This window comes from Silurus aristotelis (assembly GCF_946808225.1).
Source record: "Silurus aristotelis genome assembly, chromosome: 10".
Lineage (NCBI taxonomy): Eukaryota > Metazoa > Chordata > Actinopteri > Siluriformes > Siluridae > Silurus > Silurus aristotelis.
Genome location: NC_139583.1, coordinates 24,369,074 through 24,392,579, shown reverse-complemented (window position 1 = coordinate 24,392,579; position 23,506 = coordinate 24,369,074). Strand labels below are relative to the sequence as shown.

General features: G+C 36.9%; 2 protein-coding genes across 4 annotated transcripts in view; both read left to right on the top strand.

Annotated features, from left to right (window-relative positions):
- Positions 1–3,347: 3,347 nt before the first annotated feature.
- Positions 3,348–10,953, top strand: cUnh19orf47 (chromosome Un C19orf47 homolog). 3 transcript variants are annotated; one of them, XM_083553091.1, is made up of 8 exons: positions 3,348–3,453; positions 6,022–6,109; positions 6,303–6,417; positions 6,985–7,066; positions 7,951–8,064; positions 8,263–8,409; positions 8,982–9,064; positions 9,588–10,953. In XM_083553091.1, exons 1-8 carry the CDS (start codon positions 3,435–3,437, stop codon positions 10,137–10,139), a joined length of 1,200 nt encoding a protein of 399 aa, XP_083409217.1. In that variant the 5' UTR covers positions 3,348–3,434; the 3' UTR covers positions 10,140–10,953. The 3 variants fall into 3 exon arrangements, with proteins under 3 accessions (XP_083409217.1, XP_083409216.1, XP_083409218.1); XM_083553090.1 differs by having other exon boundaries at positions 9,585–10,953; XM_083553092.1 differs by lacking the exon at positions 7,951–8,064 and having other exon boundaries at positions 9,585–10,953.
- A 3,847-nt stretch (positions 10,954–14,800) lies between these two features.
- ttc9b (tetratricopeptide repeat domain 9B) overlaps positions 14,801–23,506 on the top strand; it is a 33,946-nt gene continuing 25,240 nt past the window's right edge. The window contains exon 1 of the mRNA XM_083553127.1: positions 14,801–15,729. Coding sequence (XP_083409253.1) covers positions 15,021–15,729 — 709 coding nt within the window. The 5' untranslated portion in view covers positions 14,801–15,020. The remainder of the gene's footprint in view (positions 15,730–23,506) is intronic.

Sequence of the window (23,506 nt, the reverse complement as noted above, 5' to 3'; positions counted from 1 at the left end):
GTGTGTGTGTGTGTGTGTGTGTGTACATTTGAGATGTGTACATTGCATTACAACAGTACCCAAGAGAATACACAGTGCAGATAGCATCAACTAGAATATGCTACAATTATATAGAATTATGATTATATAGAGATAATAGATCTGAAGAACTGCATGATGATTACAATGGAAAAATCTGGAGAGACCCCGAGCCTTGTGCTGCAAATGTGACTTTGCAATTAACATTATTACTGTTATTATAGCCTATTTTATTAGCTCTTTTATGTGCTTTTCTCATTGGCTAGCACTTTAATCATATATAACCATGGTGGAATTCGATTCTGTTTAAGCATACACAATCATTTCTAGCACTCTCTTGACATTTATTGACTTCCCCTTGATCCCTAGCTTCTCAGTAGGGGTAACAGATACAGTAGTGTTGATAATAGGAAGTGTCATTATCTAACATCATGGGGTCTGTGCTGTATATCCAGGAGATCCCTGACTGTATTGTTTTCGTTGGTTATTTTCAGACAATGGAAATTACTATTAACTAAAATCAGTGTTTATCAGTTTATTATTATAGCTGTTAAACTATAAGGTCACTTGTAAGCAATTACTTAAACCACAGTACATAAAATATGTAATGTTAACATAAACTACAATTTAAATACAACTGAGAAGTGATGTATATGTGATACACACTATGTAATAGCAGAAAGTCCAGGAATTATAAGTTTATAATGACATGATTAAATGTTCGTGATAGTAAATATTCCGATCTTAAGATGTGAGCATAAAGAGGGTTTTTAGAACATCTTTAAACGATCATCTTTTAAAGCTCCTGATCTTTTCAATGTTGCATGCCGAATTGGAATATGTTGACATTGTCATTTACAAAGTATACAATAATTAGGGAAATCTAATCTAGACTTTTATTTTTAGATTATTTACTGTTTATTCAGTTCTTAGATTTGCATATGGCATTTACCCAATTAAATGTAGGCAGCAAATTTCTTTTTTTTTTTTTTTTTTTTTTTTTTTTTTTTGTATTTTTTATGTTGTATTGCATTAGGTTGAATCAAATTTAGTAAGTGATGTGGTAAAGCCTGTTTTTATTTCATGCATTCAATTCATTTAATCCTCTACTTATTGCAAAGGTGCATTCAACATTTCAATGATTTCAATTCCTTTTCACAAATGTGTTAATTTTTTATTTTATTAATACTATTTTGATTGCTCAGATGATTTAATAGCAGTCTATTAACTCCCATCTTAACCGATTAATCTAAAATGATGTTATATATTAAATATATATTATATATGAAATAGGTACGTTTCTAGCACAGATCTCTTGTGATGCTAGTGTTGCAGAAATCTGATTGTGAGGTAATAAACAGTCTGAAAGCCAATTATCTTAAGTGTTGACCAATAATTAATAATGTTTCCTTCAGGTCTCTGCATTGTTGTATATTTTAAAACTGAGATCGCATAAAGGTATAATCTAAAATGTCCTTAAAATGATGCCAAACTGATCTCAATTCAAAATGTATTCTCAGATAATCCTATGGAGCGATTCCTCCTATTTTCAACTTCACCAGAAAATGAGCAGCTACTATAAGGTGGAAAACTGTATGTCCATTGTGTCTTTTTAGTGGCTGGCATCTCGTTCTGACTGTATGTCTGAGTCACACTCAGTGTTACTGGGTTAAGCTCCAGATCCACCACGGCAATGAATGAATGAATAAATGAATGGTATAGTTAATTGTGTAAGTGGTTATCTGGAGCAGGAAATTTAGATGAAGAAAACCTTTTCAGAATCTACGAGCTGGTGAGAAACTATTAAAGAAGATTGAATATTTGAGATTGTACTGCACCCTAGTGGTGCAAAAAAGAATTACACGCGCACCACAATCAAAGTCTGTGAATTGAGAAAATTAATAATAAACGGTATTAGTTTATTTCCATATATAGGTGCTAGAAAATTCACTACTTGTCCACTTTTTGAGAAACATCCACCCTTATTTACATGTTAACCTTTTCTCTTTTTTGTTAATATTATCTTGTTTCATCAAACACTTGTGATCTAAATCAATCTATAGCCAAATCAGGGAAAAATTTAAGCTGTGTGTGCCAATTTAAATGTAATTAATAAGAGTGAATAATGTGATTCCAGAGTATAAAAACCTATAGAACTCTACATTACACCGCTAGGGCACTGATGGCCCACTGATGCTTTACTGATTCCAGTAAATGAAGTAAAACCAGTAATGATACATGCAGTTTTGGTCCACTCTGTATTGTCTGTATCATTCAGAAAATCTGGATAACTGTACACTGTAAATTCAAAGAATATCCTAGATACCTTAATATCATCAAGGACTCCTAACATTCCAGTCACAGACTGTTCAACCTCCTTCCATCAAAAAGGAAATACAGGAACACACTGTATGAACCAGACCCAGCAAGATCAAGGGCAGCTTTTTCCATTCCTCCTCACCCTACTGAACCCCAAACTACACCATTATTACACTGATAGCTCTTTTTAATTTACTGATTTTACTGACAATAATCATCATGCAATTGTGCTCGTTTAGTACATTCCATATAATTTCTGGATAATTATATCTGTATATAATATTTGTGTTTATATATATGAGATCATCCTCATATCTATATATAATCTGTATATACACTGTATAACTTTGTGCAGTTGTACATACAATGTACATATTCTATATTGTAATTCATATATCCCACAATCTTTACACAAAGTGTGCCTTACACACATCATGCACTAATATAACTTCATATACATGGGCATACATGGCTCATAAACCTTTTATCACAAGTCAAATTAAAGAACTCCATTTCAAAATTGGTCATAGATATTACCCATGTGACCTTCTTTCGAGCAGATTTTATTAAAGTGTTTCTTCTTTTTCTTTTTTTGTAATACGATGAATGATCAATTCTTCTTTTCTTTTTTCTTTTTTTGCTATTTTTTAATCACCAACCTCTTTTTTATTAGATTTGCATTTAAAGGATCTTAATTTTGATTATACTGTTGTATTACTTTGTCTACTGGTTAAATTTCTATTCTATTAATTTCTAATCTATTCATTTTAATCCCAATTAGATCCGAAATCCCGTTAAATTAAACCTTAGAAACTCAAAGACCTCAAGAACTTATTTATTACTTATATAATTATTATTCTTAAATCCATTGTAAGCAACCTTTTTTTTTTATGACAAAAGTGTACTTTTCTATGTCTGTATTATCTACATGTATATCCTTTTTTTCTTTCTTTTTATCTTGTCAATATAAATATTGTTGTTGTTGTTGATTTTAAATAAAGCGGAAAAAACAGCTGTCACAGGTCGAAAATCCACCGGAAGTTACGTCATTGTAGTTCCGCCTTGTTTTTTTTCCCCCCCAATTTCCCACAGAAAAAATGGCGTCTGTAACAACAGGTGAGACAAAAAAAAAGGGTTTCTCCGTCTATTGCTGGGTCTTGGTTACATTTTTTAGATGTTTTTTAAAACTTCGTTAAGGATTTAATGTGTTTTCTATTTCATTACGTCGGTACCATACGATATTATCAGGTTTAATGCAATGTTTTCATCCAAAAAGGCGTGCTAGGATAAGCTAATCGGCTAACAAGCTAGGTAACACATATGTATGCATATGGAAAATATACACAAAACAAATCAAGTTGCAGATTTTATAACGAGTTTAATACCGTTTATTATTGTACTATGTTAAACTACAGGGTACTTGTTAGTTAGGCTAGTTATAGTTGCGTTTTATTAGTGGGAAAAAAACCCCGGCGAACTCGGGCCCTTTCATCGATCATGGCACGTGCAGTTTAATTTTAATATTATAATGAATAACACGGTATAACCGTGTGAATCATAATAAACACTTCTCTAGGTTGTATTTATTCCTCCACGTACTGTGGAACAAAAAAATGAATGAAACCGATGCCGAGTCCTGACTAGCTCATCACTTCCTATATAAGGTCACTACATAGGGTGTGAAATCGATATAACTGGATCTTTCCTTGATATAAAAGCAATCCGGGTCATGTTTCATGTCATAAACACGATATAAACAGCAATTCGGTTGTCCTGCTAGTTCTTGCTTGCTTATATGATGTAAAACTAAGGGTTTGGTGTGATCATGGCCAATAGTTTATAAATAACTCCCAGCTGCTCCTGAACATCAGATACTGTTCTGTATGGTTCACTGTGGCCTACATGCAGCTTTTCTACATCTAATAGGAAACCTAGTTCTGTCCAAGTTCAACAAAATCACAGCTCGTTTTAATAGTGCAGGGCGGTGGTGTAGATACTGATCTGAAATTGACACACCTAAACCACCAGGCATGAGCAAGGACAGAGGAAATGTGAGAACACCAACAATCAAATTTTATTTGCCACATACATACAGAGTATGAATGCAGTGAAATGCTTTTTAACGACGGTCCGGCATGAGGGAAATGGATGAGGAGAAAAATAAACCAAGAAAAAAAGGCAGATAGTGTATAAACTATATATATATATATATCTTTATATATTGGGGGAAAGTGTATATACAAGTGTATACACTGTTTACAGTGTTTGTGAATTATTCAGAGAATAACCTGCTTAACTATGAAATGAAGATGGCTAAAAGAAATGTTATTTTTCATACTTTCTGGACTCCTCCAGGACTAATATTGTTGTAGTAAAAAAAATATAGCCAATCAGTAGTTGACCAGAATTAATATATTTTTTTATATGAACACAACCTTGAAATCATGTTAGCAAAATTTAGCAAACTGTGGTGTAACAATAGCAGCAGTGATGCTCACAACTGATTCACTTTTGTATTATATTCTACTACGGGTGTAACAGTACACAGAATTCATTGTTCGGTACATACCTTGGTTTCTGTCATGGATCTGTTCAATTTTGTTACAGTTAAACAAAATTGTTTGTTTTTATTTTTAATTAATGCAGTTTATTAACATTTGTGAGCATCAACAGTTTACATTTCATATTTCATTACAAATAATTTTTAATAAAATGTCTGCCTGGTTAAATAATATCTAAAATATCTTATAAAACTTTACAAGAGAATACATCAAATGAATGCAATACACTTTTACTATTATATTGATTAAATTTATTAATTAGTTAAATTGGCACAAATAAAATGTATTAAATAAATGAAAAATGTACTAGTTTACATTTGTTAGACCTTATTTAGGTAATACAGATGTGTTTTTACATTTAATATTACATTTTCTAAAGATATGATCTATTTAACTGTTTTACTTATTTCAGCATACTTTTACAAATGTTTTCATTCCTTCCATGGATTTGTCAGGATTTTGTTTTTTTTTTAAGAGAAATCTTTGAAGCTGTACATAAAACGCTAAAGAATACATATCGGTTGTGTTGGCAATAAAGGAAGTGGCCGCATTTTCAAGTATGCTCAAAACAACGCACTACAAATCGTATTTCTGGTACAGAGTAAGTGGCCACAGTGACCTTGCGCTAACCCTAGTTTCTTTTTTCTTACTTTCTTTTTTAATCTCTGGCATTATTGTTGTAGTTTACTTAAAAACAAAAAACAGTAATGCTGCACTTAAAGTTTAAGGCAGAGACTAAACAAACTTGCGGTCTGCCATTTAATACGTTTGTGAGGGAACTCGGATTTGAACTATGTTCTGCATGTAAAAAAAGATTGCATCTGTTACACGTGCACCAAATGACTCGGTACAAATTCATGTACCTTACATTCTACCCATGAATGATTTTATATTCGGTTACATAATGTTTGTTGTAAGTTTAGTGAACGACATGGAAAATATAAAATACACTTAAATGATGGTCCATGATCCATGTGAGCACTCGTGTTCCAGCTTTGCTTATCAGTATATTTGGCCTCTGGTTAGCCAGAGATTTCTCATTTTCTATACTACTTTTCGACAGTATACTAGGTTGTATTGCGGTTTTTGTAACCTCTTTTTTTTTTTTTCTTTCTCCCCACAGCCACATCTGAGTGGATCCAGTTTTTCAAAGATGCAGGAATCCCACCGGGTATGGCTGCCACCTATGCCATGTCTTTTGTAGACAACAGGTAAAACCATAGGCATGGCAGAGACACACATCATATGATTGGGGGCTAAATTGTGTAATATGAAGATGTCTGATTCTATTCATTCAATATTAGTCTTGTGTTTCAAAGAACAGAAATAATTCTCACAGCATTCAGAACAATGTACCGGCCCCTTTTAGAGTTCTTTTTTATTAGGTGTCTGTGTGTTGTGCAGAATTCAGAAGACCATGCTGATGGATCTCAGTAAGGACATCATGATGGACTTGGGTATCACAGTCATTGGAGATATCATTGCCATCCTCAAACATGCCAAGCACGTCTACAGACAGGTGAGTAAGGCGTCTGTGATTGATGCTTGGAACCAGATGATCTTTGCAGTTATTGTTTGGAGATCTCCATGATCATGACATATTGGCCTAGATAGGGATTACCCATATTTGATCAGAAAATAATTGGGTTAGCCGCTTGCTTGCTTCATTGGCATTTTAATAACAATTTAAACTTGACTTATTTGATATATAAAGCTTTTTAGATATCTTTAAAAAGAAAAAAAAAAACAATGAGACAGCATATGGTATACTCACTGAAGATAATTTCCTGCATCTATGCAATGAGTCAATCATGTGGATGCTTTTCTGTTTACCAAGGTTGTTAAGAGTGGTTAATGAATTTGCTGTAAGCTAAAGGTTGACTGATAGTAGATTTTTGCCTAAACCTTGGTTGGATCGTACTCGCCGATAAGGAATTAATCAACCGTTTTTTTTTAATGGATACAGGATAAAAAAATAAATGTTACACACATAAAAGTAAGAAAACAGAACTGACTCCTGAATTTAATCATGTTTTAAATGTTGTGAATGAGAGGTAACGCTTTCCCCACGTGTCGCTTGGTACAGGATATGTGCAAAATGGCCACCGAAGCGATTTCTTCTGGCCAGACCAGCGTTCAGGCTGAGCTGAGGCGCACTGCCAATACTCGTGAGTACATCATCTACTCCGATGATCATCTCTAATAAAATAAATTTTTTGTAATATGTCTATACACTATGTGGAGCAAAGAAAACGTGTTCTTTTTTAAACATGCAGTTCCACATTTTAGTCCTAATTTTCTGTTATAACAACCTCCACTGTTCAGGCTAGATGCTAATGCTGGAACAGGTTTGGGTTAGTTACATTTATTGCTACGGCATCCAAAGATGCTCAACCCTCTACACTTGTGTGTCACCGACTTTGTGGTAACCATTCGGGGAATAACTATATATGGCTGGAATAGTCTGATGTCTCACTATTTTTGTCTCTATTGTATATATCAAAAAGAGAGCTGATTGTGTTTATGAAACCACTAGTGTCATTATTTTTTTTACCTCGGTCATGAAGGAGAAAATGATTTTGCCCTTTTTTTTTGCTTTAAATCTTGATCATTTTGATATTGTTACAGAATAAATGTTCGAACCCCACAGACACTGCTTAGATACTTAAATTTGCAGTTGTTAATCAGATAAAATGTGATGTACAGTTAATTTTGTAGAGGAAGTTGATTTAAACTAGTGTCCATTGGCCTTTGGACTACTGATGTGTTAACTGTTAATAAGAGAAAAAATAATTGGTCACTTTACAAAATGTTTTATAAAAAGTGATTTAAAATTAAAAGACTCTTTTATTTTAAAATGAATACAAATGTAATAACTAGTCTTCTGTGTCCCTTTGGGTTTTGGGTTCTCTTTGTTAATAATAATTTTCTGGGTTCTGAGTTCCTTTTTTGTTTGCATGTTTTCTCGGTTACATAATTGTACATTTTATTTCCTGCTATATGGGAACACAATGGTCCTGAATTATAGTTCAGTACTCCTTTTCCTGTTCAGCTGCCACACGTATGATCGCCAATGCCTTGAGTCGAGATTCCCCACCGAGTACGCCTGCACGTCGCCCTGACAACCGGCTCTCTGTGACCATCTCCAACAAGGGCTCCAAAACGGGTATGGCACGCCATCCGTTAGCAGCTCATCTCTTGTTCGCTCTGCCATCACCATGTCACTGGGTGTTATCTTACTGTAAATGTTTATTTCTCAGCGAACATGCCTGTTACAGGCGCAGACATCTGGTCTGTGCCCGCACCTCGTGGTTTTTCACACTTTTATTTTTTTTCCCTCCTTTTCTCTCCCTTGTTCTTTCAGTTCCCAGTCAGCCTTCACCAGAGGGGAACGGATCGTCAGGGAAACGTCGGCGCGTGACTTCAGAGATGGAAGGGAAGTACGTCATCAGCATGCCAAAGGGCACCACAGCTCGAAGCCGTCGACTTCTGGCCCAGCAGGCCAAGAAAGGTTAAGGATCACACTGCTTTTACCATCTTTACATACCACCATCTTGCAACAGACAAATCTCACAAATAAACCCTGTATTAATTATGATCATCATTTACAGCCTCATCTGTTAGTCATCTGTGTGTGTGTGTGTGTGTGTGTGTGTGTGTGTGTGTGTGTGTGTGTGTGTGTGTGTGTGTGTGTGTGTGTGTGTATATATATATATATATATATATATATATATATATATATATATATGAAATCACAACTTTTCCCAGTAATATCGTTTGAATGTCTATTTAGCTTTCTGTAGGTGCCTTATTTTTTTTTTTAAATAAACCATTGTTATTTACATAATTCACTCATTCGATATAATGCGGCTGATTGTAATGCTGAGTGCATTGATAAATTTATAATGGTGTAGATGCATATAAAAAAAAAAATAGGCGTTATGTATGTTCATTATCAGCACTAACTTACTGTAAAGCTTTCCATTTGCTTTGAAGCAGTCATTATTAATGTCATCTTAAAAATGGGTCTTTTTTTAAGTTTGTGTTCTGCATTTCTAATTTATAGTTCTCTTGTGTTTATAGTTACAGCCAAGAGTTTAAAACGTACTTCTGTGTTCGAGAGACTCGGCTCAGAGTCTAAGACAGACATTGCAGCCGCCAGTAAGGTGAGGATTGTAAAATATTATGTAAAAAATTTTTTTTTCACCAGCCAGGTGCAACATTATGGCATTATAACATTATGACCAGTGAAGTTTTGCCAAATTGTGATGTCTAGACGACTGGGTCAGGGCATCTCCAAAACTGCAGCTCTTGTGGGCTGTTCCTGGTCTGCAGTGGTCAATATGTATCAAAAGCGGTCCAAAGAAGGAACAGTGGTGAACGACAGGGTCATGGGCTCATTGATGCACATGGGGAGTAAAGGCTGGTCCGTGTGGTCCGATCCAAAAGATGAGCTCCTGTAGCTCAAAATGTTAAAGAAGTAATGATGTTAATGCCCAATGTGTCAGGACTGTTTTGGCAGCAAAAAGGGGGACCAACACAATATTAGGCAGGTGGTCATAATGTTATGCCTGAATCGGTGGCCATAAAGTTGTTTCTGGTCTTTGTATTTAATATTTAAAATAATTTAAATTTGTTTTATTAGGTCTTAGTTAAAATTTTTTTGTCTCCATGCCCTTGCTGCAGCAGGTAACAGGTGTGTTCAGCCGTCTAGGCAAAGGAAACGAAGATGACGATGCAGATGTGGAAATGGCAGAAGGATCTGCTGTTGTCGAAGACGAGGACAGTGAAGGCGAAGGCTCTGTGCTTCAGTATGCCGGCGTCCTGAAACGGCCCATTCTACCTTCTAAAAAGAAAGAGCCCGTCACTCAAAAAGCGAAACCTGCCACGCTGTATCGTCTAGGCAAGAAAATTAAACTCCCTCTGCCAGAGAGCACTCCTTCTGCTGTTCCATCCTCTACCTCTTCCGGCCAGGAGGGGGCGCCAAAACGGAGAATACTAAGAAGGCTGGGGAAAGCTCCCACAGCCAGCCCTGCCCCTGCATCTTCTTCCAGCTTAAGATCCAGCCAATCAACAGATACTCAGGATAGTCATGTGACCAGCAGCAAGAGCAAGGCGAGCTCTGCTCTGGCCAGCCCTAAAGTGAGCAGCAGTACAGGGACAGGCAGGGACTCTCATGGGGCTCAGATGGACGCTACCACAGTCAGTGTGTTCAAAAGACTTGGGGCCAAGAAGGTCTAATGCCCACAAACCTACACCTGAACACATTGGGTGGACTTGAAAGACTTGAAATTTGAGATTGCATTGTTGGGAAGGAAACCTTCCCAATTTTAATTATTTCCCTTTCTACAAAATAAGGTACCTTGGAAGACCTTTTTTTTTAATGCTGCTGGATTGCTGAAAATATCTCGGGTGTTGAATATTTTCGCTTCACCCACTTCAACATGCCTCACTTCCAATACTGAAAACAAGAATGATGTACTCTGATCTCCACTTAACTCTCCACTGACCTTCCCTTATTCATACCATGTAGGCATTAAAATGCAGTATATATATATATATAAGTGCACACCGTACCTCATACAGTCTGTCAACACCCCCTGACCTCAGTTGTTACTTTAAAGCCCTGTTTTCCTTCTTCTGAGTTAAGCCATTTCAAGTGCTCAGATGTAATGAGTGAGCAAAGTGTCATCTCCCCCTGCTGGGAAATGGGATACTGTTGCTAGGCAACACACATGGTGATGGACCCTAGAGTGGAGTTGTTTATCACTAATGTTTTTGTTTTTTAAAAAAAAAACCAACCAACCAACTTTTTGGTTTGAAATATACCAGCAGCTACTGACCACACTATTGTCCCAGGCGTACACATTTTCTTACCTGCTCCCTCTCAACCTGTCAACTGGTTTTTATATAATTAATTTTGTTTATATTAATGTCTTTAAAGTATACCTTTTATTACACAGGTTTAAAGCAGGGGAAAGAAAAAAGTATGCTTTATTTTTAAAGTGGTTGTATTTGCAATTTATTGACCATAAAATGGGAATGGGAAACAAAACAGTCTTCCTTTTTTTTTTTTTTTTCTTTGAGACTTTGAATTGACCAGCTGGACTTCTCGAGCTACTATCAGGCACCCTACTAACTATTAGACATTTTTACATCAGTTTGTTAATATAAACCTGTGGTTTCCCCTCAAGCAAGAAAAACTTATAAAGAAAATGCAATCGGCGAAACAAAAAAATTTAATAGTTTCATATACATTTATATAAAAGCTAGTTTAAAACATTTGTTTTTATATATTTTTACCTCTCTTTGCTGTGGATCATTGATGAAGCCAAGGTGGTGTGGCCTGGACTGCTGAGGCAGTTGGTGCTCCTGCGCTCTTGAAGGACACTCAAGGTTTTTTACTTCAAACCTGACAAGCCGTGACTTAATGGAGCAGAAACATAGCACGCCATTAGTAGTTCAGATTGGAATTGTGTTTGGTAGAAGTGCAGAAAGAGGATCTGTACACGATTCAAAGCATAAAGCTCATCAGTAAGTAGGCATGGGTGAAGTGTGACATCTGAAGCTAACCTGTATTAATGATGTTACCTAATGGTGGTGTCAGCAGAAAGAATTCAGAAGTCTACAGATAATTCTGTCTTTCAGTTTCCAGAGAAATGCATTCAGTCTAATTGTGAAGAACTTTTAATGATTGCAAAAAAAAAAAAAAAAGTTGTGAAAACTGTTTCAGTTTTGGTTACTGTTGCTTGTGACAACTCGGGTCTCATGGGAAATTCCTGCTTATGTCTGTGCCAAGCATACAAACTGAATAACAACCAAACATTCAACTACTTACAAATCTTTGTGTTTTTGAGAAGTTAATTTATAGGACACTGGTCATATCTGAAATAACTAACCGTATAGATATCACAACTATGAACCTAATTTTTTTAATGTAATTTATAACCCTGTGTTCCCCTTTAGTAAAATAAATCCAACCTATAAGCTTTTATTTATTAGTTGTTTTTTTTCACATTTACGTTGAAAACACATACAATTTATTGAAGTTTGAAGGTTAGTCTAAGCAACTTGATAACTTTAAGGAGTATTTTTGTCGTATTAGCAGTTTCATCATGTCTCAGAAATACTTTGGAAATACTTCATCAATCAATGCAGCAGTCATAAAAAAAAAAAAAAAAACATTCTATAGGAAACTAAAGATTTAATTATATTGAAGCATGTACCTGATTATGAATGTCCTGATGGTAGCTTAGGGCAGTGATTAGACAGTGATTGCATTACAGTACATTTGAAAATTCTATTCAGTTCTGGCCCACATTACTTTACAAAAACATTGTTGATTGAAAAAAAATCAAATGGCAAAGTGATAAAGGTGTGACTGTTCAGTGTTGTGTGTTTTCTAGCTGTCACGAATAAAGGGCAATACAATTAGTTTTTCCAATGGTGTGATTGTGTTAGGGGCAGAATATTCTCCTGATATAAAATAAACTTACATTCTCCTTTTATGCAGGCTTCACACCCTAACCGTATGCAATTAAGTTTACCTTTTTTTCCCCCGAATAGATCTGCTTGTGAGATCTTACTGCATTAGGGTCTAAGATCATGTGTTTCAAATAGGTCACTAGCTTCTCCGTCTGGATTTAATCAGACCTCTAGCCACTTTATCTTTAACACAATAACAAGTCCCCTTTAAAATGGCAATCAAGATAATGTCCTTTCTGAAATAAAAGTTGTATTTAATAAATACCCAGTACAGTGGAACCTCAATACTCACAGCCTCGATAGTTCGCAACTTTTCTTTTGAAACCAGAACTCGTGGAAAAATCTGATAGTTCAGAGTATCATTTCAAAACTTTGTAATCAATTACATAAAAATGTTTGAAAAATTTTATTATTCATTTAAAGTAGTAAATAAAACAATGTCAAGTGATTCACAATTTTTGTTGAGTACAGTATATGTGCAATTCCCCTTAAAAAAGGAAGCGTCAAAAGGAGAGTCAAAACCTCGTGATTTTTTGTTATTGCGAGAGGTGATAGAACTTTGAATTGTACAAAGCAGAATCAGTCAAGTTATAAAACTGGCAGTAACTGGTGGTCAAACTTACTGCTTTATTATCAAAATAAATGATAAGATCAGGAGCCTCTGCTTACATGTCATTAACCAATGGGTTTCCCAGACCCCACTTTAAAGACCTGGGCTTTAGAAAACCATTGTCCTTTTTTTTTTATTTATTTATTTATTTTTATTCCCTTGGAGCCAACATTCAATCAATTTCACAATCCATAAATCCGGTGAAACCTCATAAACCATGGCTTGGTCACCACTATGAAAGTACCACCAAGCCACTGGTCATCCATTATCAACTATTAAACCATTAGAAGCTTATAGGTTTATATCACAATTTATGACATAGCAGACTGTTTCCAATAGGGTCATACCTAATGACCTAATGACTACTAATCCACATTCATACAAAATAACATCATGAGGATAGTCCATATTTGTGCTTTTAGGTTGCCCTCATACGTAATTACACTCTGGTGATTATTAACATTGGAGCATGAAAAAAAACAGTGCATTTTCCATGGAGGAAGCAGGTGTTCCATTTTTATTCCACCAAATCAGAAATCTAGGTTGGTGTCATATGCAACCGGACGTATAATAATTGTGGGCAATTTGGCATAGGTTTTGGATAGTAAGAGGAAACCAGAGAACTCAGCCTATATATAGTATCCCAAGCTCATAGCTGCTGGGTTGGGCTGTACCAATGTGCTGCCATTATTATTAATAATAAAAAGAAAAAGGTCTTATTGGTGTGGCTATGCTTTTTTCTAAGGTGGCACTGACCTCTTCTTTGCTACACCTATTTACTTGTCTTTTTTATATATTTTGCACAAGTGGTTAATCCAAAATGTGATCACGATGACACATTCAAACACTTGATAATTTAGGTCCTGCTGTGAGGTGAGAAGTATTTTTTGTCATATTAGCACTTTTATTATAGTTCATTAATTCTTTGAAAAACCATGATCTCTTCAATCAGTGCATTTATCTGATTATAAATGTCCTGAGTGTAGCTTAGGGCAGTAATTAGACAGTAATTGCATTTCAGTGCGGCATGGATTTGTTACAGTGAAGACAGTACACGATCAGGCATAACATTATAACCACTTGTCTAATATTGTGTTGGTTCCCCTTTTGCTGCCGAAACAGTCCTGATCCGTCGAGCATCAACATCATTAACTTCTTCAGCGATTTGAGCTACAGAAGCTCGTCTGTTGGATCGGACCACATGGGCCAGCATTCACTCCCCTCGTGCATCAATGAGCCTGGCCGCCCATGACCCTCTCACCAGTATATAATTTTTGATAGATACTGACCACTCCAGACCGGGAACACCACACAAAAGCTGCAGTTTTGGAGATGCTCTGACCCAGTCGTCTAGACATCACAATTTGGCAAAACGTCACTGGTCATAATGTTATAATGCCATAATGTTACACCTGGTTGGTGTAAAAATACATATTTTACATAATAATTACAATCCTCACCCCACTGGCGGCTGCAATGTCTGTCTTAGACTCTGAGCCCAATCTCTAAACCAGTCGTCTAGCCATCACAATTTGGCTCTCGTCAAACTCGCTCAAAACCTTATGATTGCCCATTTTTCCCTGTTTCTAACACATCAACTTTAAGGACAAAATGTTCACAGGTGCCATGATAAGATAATCAGTGTTATTCACTTCACCGGTCATAATGTTATTATGCCTTAAAAAAAATTGGTGATTTTTAGAAGTCACTTATGAAGAGCAATACAATTTGTTCTTTTTTAATTGTTTCTAATTATGTGATTGTGTCTGGGAAAGAAAATTCTCCATGCTAATATAAGATCAACTTAAGGCTCCTGTGATCGTGATGCAGCATCAGCAGCTTTCTCGCAGCTCGTGCTCATTCGTTCCCATGATACCACACGGCTTAAGGTGTCTCTGATCGTGGTGCTGAAGCTGCGTGTACCAGAGAGAGAGAGAGAGAGAAAGAGAGAGAGAGAGAGAGAGAGAGAGAGAGAGAGAGAGAGAGAGAGAGAGAGAGACGAAAAAAGGGCTGAGCTCAGTTCACGCATGAGGCATCCGTGCGTCCCTCCTCCTCCTCTTCATCCTGCTCTTCCTCCTCAGCATCATAACGAGAAAATAGTCCAGGGAAACCGCACGAGTCAGAAGAAAAAGGAAAAAAAAAATCTCTGGCTTGTTTTCCCCCTGTTTAAAATTCCCTTTGTTGTGTCTGGTGACTGTTTGATCCTCATTTCTTTGGATTTTGGTTTTGTTTTGTGCGACCTCGGCGTATCTCAGCGCACCGCGTCCTTTATGCACAGCACGCTTCTCCAGCCTGTAAAGCGGAGCCAGGCCGCGGGTGGAGACGGAGGCCTTGGCGGCGGTGGTGGTGGTGGAGGAGAAGGAAGAGGAGGCGCAGGAGGAGGTTGTTGTGCAACTGCTGCTGTTGCTGGAGGAGGAGGCGGTGGACCCGGAGCACGAAACGCGGAGATGGAAGCCAAAATCCAAAAGGCGATCGATTTCAAGCTGGAGGGTCACCGCTGCTACAAGGAGAAGAAATTCCGCGAGGCAATCGGCAAGTACCACCGCGCGCTGCTGCAGCTGAAAGGCGTGCAGGTGGCGGCGGGCGGCGGCGGCGGTGTTGGAGGAGGAGGAGGAGGAGGAGGAGGAGTTGGAGGAGATGTGGAGCTCCTGAACCTGGCCACCAGCGAACAGCTTTCCGAGGAACAGCGGCGCGCCGTCAGGAGCACCGAGATCGAGTGCTATGACAGCCTGACAGGTCGGTCCCTGAAAAGATCCATTGCTGGTGCTGATGCTGGGGCATTGGGCTCCATAGTTACGGGTTAAAACATTAGCTCAGGATTTGGTAAAATAATGGGAATTATGTAGGATGGATAATAAACACATTTATGGGTGCAATATCCTATGTCCATGTCCTGATGCTCAAAGACCTGGTGCCCACCTCCCCCCAAAACAGGGAAAAAAGAGAAAAAGCTTTCCAAAGGGTCATAATAATTGCATATAGCACCCACTTAGATAGATAGCTAAAAAGATAAAGAGATAGGGAGATAGAGATGACTCTGGTGTTTTGTAGCCTGGAGCATCCCTGGTGGTCTCCCAGCTTCATGGCGTTTTTTGGTCAACACTTCTGGTTCCAGGAACAATGGGGATAGCATGGCACTTTGTGTGCCAGTGTCTCCTTTGCTTTGCCAATGTGCCTTCCCTGTCGTTTCTCATCTGCTAACATTCCTTTGTTCATCATCTTGCATGTAAACAAACCTCATGTGAACCCACCAGTAGAATGGTTGTAAACGCCCGTTAGGTGGATGCAATCGAGCAGAAAGATGCTTAGCTGAATTCAGCTTTATGTTGATCATCCTAATGATTGACTTTAGGAAGGAAACATTGCATCAGTCCACCATGCTGGTTTGAAATGCTCTTGAAACGAAATCGGAGCAGATTCGGGTCATTTGGTGTATAGTCTATAGTGCTGTCAGGTTATGGTTGATTGCATGTGGACTATAAGGTGTTGGATTCCTGCATGCCCAAAAAGTATATTTTTCAGGATGTGATACTGTCGGCGTCAGCAGTTGTGCTCGGGTGGAGTGGTCACCGATGATGATGTATGTCAGGGGAAGGGAGGGGGGGGGGGTTTGATAGAATAGCCTGCTGTTAGTCCTGCCAGACTGAGTCAATACAGATGTTGCTCTTGTTGGTGTTTGTGAAAGAAAAGAAAAGAAAAGAAAAGAAAGACATTCAAAGCTGTTTGTTGTGGTGAAAGGACCAGTTTTCTTTTCGTATTGTTTGACCTGAACCAGACAGCAACTAATAAAGTATGAAAGCATCTAGTAGTACTAATGAAACACATTGAGTGTGAGGCAAAGTGGTTATGCTGAGATGCACCCATGAAATCTACATACAACCCTGAACCGCAAGACACAAAGGTGATTAGTTCAGAAGTGAAATACAAAAAAAATGTATGATCTTTGTAATGAAATGATAATGAGGTCCACAGAAGTAAATGAAAAATCAAGACTCTGTTGTTCTTTTGTTCAGACTGCACTGTACTAAATGATAAATGGTCTATCTGCAACCCTTATTAAAACACAGTCTCAGGAGGGAACGAGGCTGGGAAGAGTTTGTAACTGGGTTACTGGTAAATTTTCAGACTTTTCTGATTGAGTACATTACAAGTTTTTCAGGGTCTATCATTAGTCAGGCTCCAAGCCTTTTCAGACATCACACAGAAGTCAAATAGGAGCTGATGAAATATGTATATCTTTCTGAGGAGTTTTATAATTGTGTTATCAAGTGAGTTAGTTAGTATTTAGTAGTGGAAGTTATGCTGATACAATTCCTGTGAGGTTTTTAATAATCAAATTAGGACATTATTACAAAAAAGCGCATTTATTCACTTTATTTCAAAGAGTTTCGTAATAATAAAGAGATCTTATCTATGTAGAACCCTGAAACAAGGTGTTTTTGTATTAGAACTGTCCTCAAAGAACACGTGAGGAACTCTTATTCTAGAGTGTCCCATATAAAAAGAACTAGTTTTTTTATCAGCTGAACTAGCAGCTCTTAAAATGCCCTCTCTGAAAATACTCCTACGCAGACACAGCATGATCAAAACAAAGAAAAATGCATAGTGTTCTAAAATCTTTTTAAAATCACCAATAAAAGGCATTAATAACAAGTGATTTTTGCAGCAGAGCAGCACTGAAGTGATTTCTTCCAGATCCAATGTTAGCATGAAGAGTTTGGTGGAGTGAGGAGATAATAATATACATTTATATGTCAGCATTGACTTTTTCCCCATGTAATGATAAAGAGACTGATGTGGATGATGCTGATAATCAGTCAGAATAAGGAGGGGTGTTTTTTCCAATGGGGGGATTAAAAATGAATGTAACATAGGTGGGGCATATTTCAGTGAAATTGAAATGACCTGTTTAAGGGGAAGTTGCAGTTCACTGGTTAAGATGTTGGACTTCTGATCAGAAGGTTGTGAGTTTAAATCTCAGCACCACCAAGCTGCCACTGCAGCCCAATTGAGCAAGGTCATGTACACTCACTAGCTCAGCAGTGTAAATGTGTGTAAATTTTTTTTTTAAGATCTTTTGGTTAAGATACATGCAAAAGAAAAACATAATTTCTTCTTTCGGCTGCACCCATTAGGGGTCGCCACAGCGAATCATCCGTCTCCATACCCCCTTGTCCTCTACATCTGCCTCTTTCACACCAACTACCTGCATGTCTTCCCTCACCACCTCCATTAACCTCCTCCTTGGTCTTCCTCTTTTCCTCCTTCCTGGTGACTCCATCCTCAGCATTCTCCTACCGATATACCCCATGTCAATCCTCTGCACATGTCCAAACCATCTCAATCTCGCCTCCCTCACCTTGTCTCCAAAATGTCCTACATACGCTGTCCCTCTAATAGTAGTTTAAAAAAGAATACAATATGTAAAGGGTTTGATTCAGCAACTTATATTTTAAATCAAGTCAAGTCAAGTCAAGTTTATTTGTATAGCGCTTTTTACAACAGACCCAAATGTCAAATATCTACCAGTAGATGCCCAAAGCTTTTATATTAAAGTCAAACACTCAACTATTAGACATGAATCCTTTTAATACAATTTTACTAAATGACTGAAATCAAAATGTTATAGTATTCTTGTGCGATCCTCATATCAGTGGAACACATCAGAACAGCTGGTTAGGCTAGTGAAAATAAATAGGAAGTTAATTGAGGGCTTGTGGCAGCCAGATCTCTTGAAGTTGGCTGTCTGGTGGCCTGGCAAAGCATACGCATAATATTTTCTATATCAGGAATGAATGACTAGCAAGGGGGGGTTGTTTGGTGCAGTAACATTTTGGATATCTGTTGCATCAGCAGCCTCGAAACTAATTGGAACCTCTTGCATATTACTGACATGGATAAACAGGTTTATTCGTTATTTCTGTACACTGCAAATATTTTATAGTTGAACTGTCAAGTCTAGTGTGTGTATGTGTGTATATCCAGGACAGAAAATGGCTGCTGGAAGAGTGGGCTTATCATGCATGCATTTTTCGCTGATGCAGAAAATCGTCAGCGTTTCATGGATTGCGATTCTGCTGCGATGGTGAACATGATTTTCTATTGTATTCCTATAATAAACCAGAATGATCACTCGACTCCTCTGTGATGAGCATTCTCTCTGCTAGGTTCCCTTAATGAAGCCAGAGGAGTCTGTTCATTACATGGAGACTTTTGTAATTGGCAGAGTGTGTAGATTTTGTCACAATTTTTCTATGATTTGTACAATTCTTGGTTCTGCTGGGTAATTAGGAATCAAACAGGATTTAAGATATAGACATCTTTTAAGCCTCTCTCTCTCTCTCTCTCTCTCTCTCTCTCTCTCTCTCTCTCTCTCTCTCTTCTCTCTCTCTCTCTCTCTCTCTCTCTCTCTTTCTCCCTCTCTCACTCTCTCTATTTTTCTTTCTCTCTTTCCCTTTCCCTCTGGAGAGAGCAGATAGCATTATATATTTCCTCTCAAGAAGAGAGCCTTATCAACATCCCAGAAGCCAATCATAGGAAAGCAAAAAAAAATAAAAAATCAAACCCCATTATGCTTAAAAAAATTTCTGTGCTGTGAGTGTGATGAACTAATGAATGGGGTTGGGGAGTGGGGGAGGTGAAGATCTCACAAGCTGTACTGCTTGTGAGAGTGGTAAAGGCAGCTGGTGCCAGGTCCGCAGATGGTAGAGCATCTCTGTGCGGTTCTACTGAGAACAGACCCTACTGTACAGTACTGTATTATAACATAACAGCGCCATACACCACAGAGACAGAAGAAATAATAGCATTAAGTGTCAGAAGGAAGAATTCTGAATTAGACAGAGGTTTATAAGTATTAGGGTTTTCTCATTTTTTAAAAAATTAATTCAGATACTTAATACTTAAATGTTTTTTGTTGTGTAAGTATTCTGTAATTTAATTTTAATTATTGAAAATGAAATTATGCTGATATGACAATTGTAGTAATACATTTTTTTTTTTACAAATAATGTATTATTAATGTATTATTATCATTATAAATATATATATATATATATATATATATATATATATATATATATATATATATATATATATATATATATATATATATATATATATATACACAAAAATAAGCCTTTTTAAATTTGCCTATCCTTAAATGATAATTATTTTTTCCCTTTTAAAAAAAATTAAACCACATCCAACATACAGTTAGGCCAAATCCCAATTCCCTAAACTTTAATAGCCAATAGAGATTCTTTTGAGATTCTGTCAAAATAATAGATACAACGTTTCTACTGGAAATATGGCAATTTTCTATTTCTGTTCATTTCTATTATTTTATATGTAATTATTTTATAATATTACATGTTTTCATTGAATTAATTAAGACATACATATAACACATATTATAATATGTATATAAAGATATACCCTAAGCTAGAAATATAGTTATTATTAACAGTAATCCACTTACAATTCCATGTGATTTTCTGTGCATAAACATTATACCATTTAAAATAGTATATAGGTTCGGCTGAGATTTTTATGAAGAATTTTTATAGCTTTGTGAGTGGTTTGTCTTTATCACATTATTATTATTTTTTTATAAAGGAAATTGCCACCAAGGCCAAAAAATGCTGGCAAAGCAGCTCAGGGAGCTGTCATCAAAGAAAAGGAAATTTTGGCTTAAAGGGTGGAAACAATAGAAAAGCTATCTGATGGGAGAGTAAAACATCCAGACATAGTATTAAGTTGCATGCAGAATGTTGGCATTTATTATTGCCATCCTGTTCAGAAGCGTAGCATTTAACCCTGACACATTCATATTCTGAGATCGTTCATAAACCATTTGATCATTAAAATGTTTTAAATGGAGGTTTAGTGATGGTTGATGTAATTTCGAGCTCTTTTCTCAGGCAAGGTGACTGCACCGGCTTGTGATGCTGAGTCATTTAGCGTATGCTGGTGGGCGAACATGAACACATCCTGTGCATTAGTTTTTGATGCTCCCTTAAGGCCAGTATGGATTAATCTATTACATTATAGAAAAGGATTTAGACAGAAATATAACTAGATATTGTACATGTGAGATTTAGAATAAATCATATATTCATACTCAACCTACACAAAAGCCCGACCACCCACTTTGTACTTGTACATTTCTTTTCTTACTACAATAAATAAACTACTTAACAGACTGCCTGCATTTGTTTGTGGATAATGCTGTATTTATATATATATATATATATATATATATATATATATATATATATATATATATATATATATATATATATATACAGTGGGTACGGAAAGTATTCAGACCCCCTTAAATTTTTCACTCTTTGTTATATTGCAGCCATTTGCTAAAATCATTTAAGTTCATTTCTTTTCCTCATGAATGTACACATAGCACCCCATACTGACAGAAAAACACAGAATTGTTGACCTTTTTGCAGATTTATTAAAAAAGAAAAACTGAAATATCACATGGTCCTAAGTATTCAGACCCTTTGCTGTGACACTCATATATTTAACTCAGGTGCTCTCCATTTCTTCTGATCATTCTTGAGATGGTTCTACACCTTCATTTGAGTCCAGAAATTTTTGATTATACTGATTGGACTTGATTAGGAAAGCCACACACCTGTTTATATAAGACCTTACAGATCACAATGCATGTCAGAGCAAATGAGAATCATTAAGGTCAAAGGAACTGCCTGAAGAGCTCAGAGACAGAATTGTGGCAAGGCACAGATCTGGCCAAGGTTCCAAAAAATTTTTTGCTGCACTTAAGGTTCCTAAGAGCACAGTGGCCTCCATAATCCTCAAATGGAAGACGTTTGGGACGACCAGAACCATTCCTAGAGCTGGCCGACCGGCCAAACTGAGCTATCGGGGGAGAAGAGCCTTGGTGAGAGAGGTAAAGAAGAACCCAAAGATCATTGTGGCTGAGCTCCAGAGATGCAGTCGGGAGATGGGAGAAAGTTGTAGAAAGTCAACCATCACTGCAGCCCTTCACCAGTGGGGCTTTATAGCAGAGTGGCCCGACGGAAGCCTCTCCTCAGTGCAGGACACATGAAAACCCGCATGGAGTTCTCCAAGAAGGTGAGAAATAAGATTCTCTGGTCTGATGAGACCAAGATAGAACTTTTTGGCCTTAATTCTAAGCGGTATGTGTGGAGAAAACCAGGCACTGCTCATCACCTGTCCAGTACAGTCTCAACAATAAGGCATGGTGGTGGCAGCATCATGCTGTGGGGGTGTTTTTCAGCTGCAGGGACAGGACGACTGGTTGCAATCAAGGGAAAGATGAATGCGGCCAAGCACAGGTATATCCTGGACGAAAACCTTCTCCAGAGTGCTTTGGACCTCAGACTGGGCTGAAGGTTTACCTTCCAACAAGACAATGACCCTAAGCACACAGCTAAAATAACGATGGAGTGGCTTCACAACAACTCTGTGATTGTTCTTGAATGGCCCAGCCAGAGCAATGACTTAAACCCAATTGAGCATCCCTGGAGAGACCTAAAAATAGCTGTCCACCAACGTTTACCATCCAACCTGACAGAACTGGAGAGGATCTGCAAGGAGGAATGGCAGAGGTTTCCTGAATCCAGGTGTGAAAAACTTGTTGCATCCTTCCCAAAAAGACTCCTGGCTGTATTAGATCAAAAGGGGGCTTCTACTAAATACTGAGCAAAGGGTCTGAATACTTAGGACCATGTGATATTTTAGTTTTTCTTTTTTAATAAATCTGCAACAGTGTCAACAATTCTGTGTTTTTCTGTCAATATAGGGTGCTGTGTGTACATTCATGAGGAAAAGAAATGAACCTAAATGATTTTAGCAAATGGCTGCAAGATAAAAAAGAGTGAAAAATTTAAGGGGGTCTGAATACTTTCCGTACCCACTGTATATATATATATATATATATATATATATATATATATATATATATATATATATATATATATATATATATATATATATATAATTTTCCTCTTCTTTTTAAGACATGCTTTTATAACTAAAATTGCTGTTTGAAAGCGTAAGAAACAGAAAAAGAAATGCTCACTAACACAGACAATTTTACTCCGTCGACCGCTAGCAAGAGTGGGGCATCCAAGGTATCGTACATCAGACGCTGCTGCCTGTGCCTGTTACACGAAATATAAAATATTTTAAATCTTTTGTCATATCGTCATTGTAAGATTGAAAAATAGCAATTCGAACCATCGGGGTCCATCTGTAGATTGTTCTCTTCTGCTTTTTATTCATAGTCCAGCCTTTTCTTATAAACGTCTCTGGAACTCCCTTTTTAGTTTTTTAAACTTTCCTCTGATTTCTTAGTGTTGATTTGAATAAGTAATAAAATAAACATGATCTAGTAGTAACAGAATTGTTTTTTTTTTTGTAGTAACCGACATCAAAAATTATAAAATTCTCCATATTACATTTTCCATATCCCTACTAGAGATTCCCTGTTGTAAAGAAATCCATTAAG

Coding starts and splice junctions, on each gene's coding strand:
- cUnh19orf47 (XM_083553090.1), top strand. Junction 6,418..6,984: donor CCAAGCACGTCTACAGACAG/GTGAGTAAGGCG, acceptor CGCTTGGTACAG/GATATGTGCAAAATGGCCAC. Junction 8,065..8,262: donor CAACAAGGGCTCCAAAACGG/GTATGGCACGCC, acceptor TTGTTCTTTCAG/TTCCCAGTCAGCCTTCACCA.